Here is a 7,259-nt window from a genome sequence, read left to right as displayed (position 1 = left end):
TTCTGAGCATCTTCTCACTCCTGCACGCTCACGGATCTTTAAGTCTTCACTCTACTTCCTCCTCCTCGTGCTCGCCTCACAGAGAGATTAACACCTTTTTTGGGGGTTTTTTTGAAAAAGACATTTTTTGTTCTTTTTAATTAAAAAAAAAGAAGAAAAAAAAGAATCTGGAGTTGAGAAGACACGCGATTCCTGGAAGACTTATTTTTTGTCATTTTTCCCCCTCAAATCAAAATCTTTCCATCTTTTTTTGAAAGAAGTTTTGAAAAGTAAAGCCCTTGTTTGGTTCCAGGGCTCGGCTTCACTTTTTCCACGTGTCCCACGTTCCCCCAGCTCCTGACACAAACGTGTCACCTGGAGATTTTCTTTTTTTTTTTTGCCTGGCTAAAAGTTCCAGACCTTTTCATTTGATTTTAACTCAGTGAGCCACACAAGAGAGCAAAATGAGATTTCAAACACCAGCCCCGCGTGTTTATTGTCCCAAAGGCTTAAATCACTAATCCAGAGTGAGTTTCGACGCGTTTTTCTTCTTCTTCACTTTGCAGCTGAGGTGCAGCTCACCTGTAGCATCTCCTCCACTCATCAGGACACTTCTTTGGCACTTTCCGGACGCACAGAAAACGCCACTTTGTGACCACTTCAAAGACAGAGGTGAACTTTCTCGAAAGAGTGGAAACTCGCGCTTCACACAGTTCATTCATTCTGCCGCCTCTTGTCGCTTCCAGACGGGCTTTGGAGTGCGTAAAGGAGCGCTGCGCTTTTACGCAGAACGAGTTAAAAAAAAATCCAACTTTTTGAAGGATCCAAACCTGTCGGGTTGTTTTGGTTTTTTTTTTGGTGAGTTTTAAAGACACTTCAGCGTCTTTTTTTTCTTTCTTTTTTGAAAGTCTTCCAGAGGGACGCCGGGCTCTCCATCATCATGCTGTTCGACAGTTTCGACCTCGTCTCGGCTCTGGCCACTCTGGCCGCGTGCCTGGTGTCTATGGCGCTGCTGCTCGCCGTCTCCCAGCAGCTGTGGCAGCTCCGGTGGACGGCCACGCGGGATAAAAACTGCAAGCTGCCCATGCCCAAAGGATCCATGGGCTTCCCCTTCATCGGCGAGACCTGCCACTGGCTCCTGCAGGTAAGCGCGCGCTCGGGACGGGGAGGGGAGGGGAGGGGGGGACTGTTGGAGCGCTTGTTGCGGTGTCTGCTTAGGGACAGACTCCATCCAAGCATGATGAAATCACTTCTATCTGTTTCCTTTGACTCTCTGAGCATTTCTTCATTCTCATTTTGGACATTTAGCGTCAGAGGTCATTCATCAGTTTTGCACTTTGCGCTACTTTGCAAGTTTCTAACGAGTCTATAAAAGGTTCCCTGACCGGCCAATAACCCTTTATCTCATGTTATAGCCCCATTTTCTCCCCATCCCCGGTTTCTGATGCGTAAAACTCGCTGCAGATCTTTATTTTGTGCATTTTCACCGAGACTTTTCAAGTATCACATTTTGGCTGAAAATCCCGCGATGATCCCCCCCCCCCCCCCCCCCCCCCCCACACACACACACACACACACTTTGTTCTATTCTCAGCTTGGTAATCATCTTTTTTTTTTTCTTCTGGAACAACATTGTTCTCAAGTTGCTGCATCGTCTCTGATGCACACAGAGAAACTCCAGTCCGCGCGCACGCGCACTCATCACGTCTTTCACTGCACTTTTGATTAGTTTAAAGAGCCACAATCTCTCTCTCTCTCTCTCCCTCTCCCTCTCTCTCTCTCTCTGCCTTGGCTCCACCGGGCGATCAGATCACTTTTCTTTTTATTGTCTCAGACGGGAGCGTGTCGGGTCATCCAGCCGCGGCGCGCGCGCGCGCAGGGCTCCTGCTGCACTCAGGCTGATAGTCTATCGACTCTTATCTGATACGGAGGCAATTAGTGAAGGCGACGGTCTGCGTGCTGACGTCTCCAAATAAAGTCTCGCGCTTTCCTTGAAGTTGCATTTTCATTCTCACTAAAAAAAAAGTTTGGCAAACTTTCAAGTTTTCTCTTCCCAGCTAATAAATATAATAATAATAATAATAATAATAAAGCGTTTTAATTTGAAGAATTGGGAAAGAGCACGTGCTAGTTTCTGTAGAGGCAGATGGGTAAAAGGCTGAGGTGAGGGTAAAGTGCACACTTCCTCCTCTCTCCTGCATCCAAAGAAAAGTTCCCAACATGCCGCATGTTTCAGAACCCTTCCAAGCTGCTTCCTGTCGCTGTTTCAAGCTCCGAGGGGAAAATGAGCTTTGCTGATTTTGCATCTGATCAATCTGAATATGTCCCAGAATCCTTTGCACGCAGGGAGAATGTGTCTGCAGCTTCATGTTTGGATCACCAGACAGCACAAGAGAACACCGCTTGTCTGTGCGAGCTGATGGCTCCCAGGGGCGTGCGGACAGAAAGGGCTGGAGGGGGGGAGGGGGGGGACAAATAACCCCCCCCCAAAAAAAGAAAACAGGGCAAGACAGTAAGAGACGAGGAGAGAGAGAGAAAGAAAAACTAAGAAAAGCAAAAGAGGGGAGAAAAAAAAGCGAACGAGCGGAGGCACGTTGGCCGTGTGCGGGGCTTGAACTCGCGACGCTCCTCTCCGTTAACATCTGACACCGAGCGAGACGCGTTCCCGGAATGCAAGCGAGGACCACGGCCAAGTTTATGGAGCGGCGAGGTGGGGGTGTGTGTGTGTGTGTGTGTGTAGGGGGGGTATGCATGTCAGTCAGATTGAGGAATAAAAGGCTGAGTGTGTGTTTACACTTATGAGGACCAGAAATGTCCCCACAAGAGGAGAAACTCCCCGGCGTTTTTGGCTCCTGTGCTTGTTTCGGTGGCTGCGTCGACTCTTGGCCTTATCTGGAAGAAGTTAATGAGTTAATGTAGTCCATGAAATGCCTCATAAATTAACTCGACTACGAGAGGGAGAGAGAGAGAGAGAGAGAGAGAGAGAGAGGGAGGGAGAGAGGGAGAGAGAGAGAGAGAGAGAGAGACGCTCGGCTGCAGCCGGAGCCCCGTCTGCGCTGTGGGAACGCGTCACTCCGAGGTGCAGATCTGACGGGACCAGATGCTGTTTCATGTCTCAGCTACTAGTCTGCTGCTTGATTGGTTGTGGAGACGACATGTCAGACGTGCTCAGAGACAAGTCGTAGAGGGGGGCCGGCGGGGAGGGCCGGGGGGGGGGGACGTCTGAAGGACCAGACTGCAAACATCTATTGATGCAGTTGAAGAAGTGAAGCTGCAAATGTTGGGCTTTTCTTTTCTTTGTTTTGATGATGAAGATCGTCAGACTTCAGGAAGAGAAGACGGGATGTTTAGAGATGAGGCGTTCACTGACACTCTGCATGTCACATACAGCACCGAGCAAAGAACAGTCCTCATTCAACAACCGCTCTTTAGAAGAACATGCTCACATGCTCTTTGTGCCTTGTTGTTTTTTTAAAGAGAGAGAGAGAGAGAGAGAGAGAGAGAGAGAGAGAGAGAGAGAGATAGGACCGAGCCAGAAATCAGAGAGAGAGAGTCGGGGATGACATCAGGGAGCCCCAGGTCAGATCTGAATCTGACCCGCCTGCCTCCGTACACAGGGCACACGCACCACCCGCTAGGCCACCAGCGCCCAGCTTCAACAGTTTAAGAAGTTCTTATTTGTGATTTTGTTTTAAGCTAAAAAAATAAAAAACCACAAAATCGACCGTATCAGTGTTCTTCTTAATTTGGCACATTTTGATCAACTCGGTGCTGAGACGCAATTAAAGCTAGCTTCACACGCCGCCGTCATTTTACAGCCGACGTCATATCGTATTCATTTTGACAAAATGTGAAGTGAACTGACTTTAACTTTGGTGTGAAGAAAGGTCGAGCTGCCGTTTGATCAGGACTTTGAGGCCTTACGATCTGCGTCTCGTCTCTTTTTTACTTTCATCACGGCAGCTTTCACCAACTGATCGAATATCTATTCAATTCAAGTAATTATAGTTCCCTCTCTCTCTCTCTTTTTAAAAAAAGGTGGTTGTTCCTCGCACGTTGCTCTCAGGTCTGGTTGTGTTTTGCATGTTTACTGAATATATTCAGCGCTCACAGTGGCTTCGTAAAACAATCAGGCGAGAAGCGATCACAGGCGCTGAGTCGGCGTCTTGTTCGTGTTCTCTTGTGTCTCTGTTTTTGGTCTCCACCACCTCCAAACCGTTTCCTTTAATCGTTGCGCGTCGCTTCAGCGAGTTTACATTCGTTTGTTTAAAGCTTCTCACTCCAAGTCGCTGTGACTCCACTACGTTTACACTACTCGAGATTTGACTTTTTAAAAGTGTTTAAAAACGGGATTCCTGCGATTGGAACTTTGAGTTCTGACGTTTGACCAGCGGCGGTTTCGTAGCATTTCCCCACCGGTCTGTCACTCTCTCTCTCACTCTCTCTCTTTCTTCTCCACACGTCTCGTCCACATGCTCCTACATCGACCGTCTTCCTGCTCAAAGATGAGGATATATACGGTACACATTTAACCCGACACACATGCAGCAGCAGATTTTAGTGACGGGTCCATTTTAAAGTGATCTGCAGTTAGGAGCAGTTTTACGGTCACTCTGCCAAAGACCTGTCTGCTCTCATTAGGAGCTGGAGCTTTGTGAACGGACTGTGCCAAGCAGGAGCCTCACTACCGAGCGGGGACACACACACACACACACACGCGTGCATTGAAACACTACCTACACAGGGCTAAGTCATGTACATTATTATTGCTATGCACTCCTATCTTAGCGTCTACACACCCAGTTGGTGCTTTTCATACAGGTGCATGCACTCCAAAATATAAACACAAAGTACGGACTTCAACACGCTGTGACGCTCCATCACTCAGAGCAACGCAGGTCATGAACACACTTTTTAAATCCATCCATTTTATGTGTAAATAAAAAAAAAAAATGTTCTGCAGCTGGACGGTGATCCACAAAGTGTGTGAACGTTTTTTTTTTTTTAAATTTTGGAAGGGTGAAAACAGCTTTTATTTCAGATGTTCACTTGGCATGACAAAATGAAATTTGTATGGATACTTTCTCAGATTTATTTTGGTCTGTGAGTTGTTTTTATTAAAGTGCAAAAATGGTATCAGTTCAAACGTTTCATGTGGAATACACTCTAAAAATTTGCTGGATTTTAAGACTGAATCATCTTGGCCAACTGTCGAATGAAAAGATTCAAAAGTGGTTTTTGATGCAGTACACGTGAACTTCATTTATTTACATGTTCTTAAAAGTCCACGTGAAATGAAAAACAATCGTGGCCGGGTTTTAATCCAGCGTTCAATTTCCATCTGTCAACCAAATTTTGTGTTTTTACATCGAAGTAAGAATATTTTCTCTTGCGGTGACACATTTCCAAAGTCTGTCTCCTTCTGTGCAGAACGCCCAGTTTACTCATTTTCTACCAATTAAAAACCGTCGCTAACAACTAACGATCTCATCAAATTCGTCCCAACATTATGTCCCGCCTCCCGTCGTGATTGGTTCAATCATTTCCATTGGGCGAAAATACGTCAAGATGCAGCAAATATATTCAAAAGGGGGACGAACTCCATGAAATGTTTACCTTTTGCTGCCACTAGGGGTCTCCAAAGTGCAACATTAACATTATGCAAAATTAAAGGATTTTTTTTTTTTATAGGTTATTAATTTAATGCTAAGATTTCTGGGTAATGTAGTTAAACTCCTATAAAGGTGACATATTTCATATTTGAAGATCGGGGAACGCCACAGCACGAGTTTCCCTTCTAAGGAGGCTCGCTCTGATGCTGCTCCCAGTCAACGATCTGTTATTCTGGACGTGTGCTCTCCTGGTCTGGTCCTGATACTGAACAAAAACACACACAAATACACAACACACATACACACACACACAGTACAACAACAAACACAAACACACACACACACATATGTGGTGCAGACAGGCTGGACTGAATCTGGGTCAGAGCGGAGGAAATGAACACATGGCACCGAGACTCCGACTGTACTGGAGTTTGTGTGTATATGTGATTTAAGTTTTTCAAGACTCACACACACACACACACACACACACACACACTCACACACACACACACACTCACACACATTCTGTGCAAACGTTATCAGTGATGATTTCTTCCTTTTATAATTTGCATCAGCGCACACACACTCTGCGTAAACACGCTCACGCGCCCTCCGTCTGCGCCAGCCTGTCTTCTTGTCTCTGTTTGCAGCGATGAAGTGTAAATGACGGCGGGCAGAGTAATAACAGTCCTGCAGACCAGAGACTCGCACAGCGATGACAGCTCTCTCTCTCTTTCACTCTACTGCTTCTTTTACTTTTTGTTCAGCACCTGTCCTGCTGTCTCCGGCTCCTTCTTGGCAGTACTTTTACCAACTCGTTTCCCCTCGGTATCTCAACAGCAGGAATCTCCCTGACGTTAAGCAGGCCTGGAAGAGGCTGCGATGAGCCATCTCACAGTCCTCTGTTTAAGCAAACGCTTTAAATCTCTATCTGTAGTCTGAGTCAGGTGGGCTAATGTGGGGTTGAAGCGCTTTACGGCAGGTGGAAGATAGTGCACAAGCTTTCGAAGGCTTTTAAAAAAAAAAAAAAAGTCATTCCTGATTTGTCAACCTCCTCCAGCTCCAAAAGCACCGAACCTAACAGTTCGACGACAAAACGCATGCACGGTTTGATTTTACGGCGTCTGATTCAAAAAATCCTGAAACCACTTGTGATCACCCTCAAGAGCGTTTCTATTTTTTAACAGCACATGTGAGATCTTTGTTTTGTTTCCGGCTCAGACAGACGGCGGATTGTGAGGCCTGGTGGCTTCATCTATAGAAGGTTCCATTACTGCGGTCCAGCGCTCCGTGTGCTGCATAGCTGCGGTTACACAGTCCTGAGGCACACACGGTTAATGGAAATACTACGACTACACGTGCACGCTCACAAATTGCACACATGCAGAGTTTTCACACTTCACAAAAACTCCTGAAAAAATGTTTTTCAGGGTGAGCTACACGTCTTTAGCGGTCGGTCGCGTCACATAGCGGACTCTGTGGTGTTTTGTCTTGCCTCCGGAGAACCCGCTCATGACCGTCCACGACAGTCTCCCACGTGTGAACAGATCCAGAGGATTTCAGTGGCAGTTTCTTTCTAGAAGTTTTCAGGAGTGCATAATGTGAAAACGGCTACAGACTGTAGGAGTAGCATGAAAACACAGCAAGCTAACCCGATGAAGCCGCGCA

The 7,259-nt window shown here is 46.5% G+C and overlaps 1 protein-coding gene across 1 annotated transcript in view; it reads left to right on the top strand.

The window, feature by feature from the left end:
* The first annotated feature begins 255 nt into the window (after positions 1-255).
* Positions 256-7,259, top strand: part of cyp26b1 (cytochrome P450, family 26, subfamily b, polypeptide 1) — a 31,273-nt gene continuing 24,269 nt past the window's right edge. Inside the window, exon 1 of the mRNA XM_079371038.1 lies at positions 256-1,123. Within this exon, the coding sequence (XP_079227164.1) occupies positions 920-1,123 (204 nt within the window). The 5' untranslated portion in view covers positions 256-919. The remainder of the gene's footprint in view (positions 1,124-7,259) is intronic.

The sequence above is a fragment of the Symphodus melops genome, assembly GCF_947650265.1.
Source record: "Symphodus melops genome assembly, chromosome: 20".
Classification (NCBI taxonomy): domain Eukaryota; kingdom Metazoa; phylum Chordata; class Actinopteri; order Labriformes; family Labridae; genus Symphodus; species Symphodus melops.
This window is presented reverse-complemented; position numbering and strand designations above follow the sequence as displayed.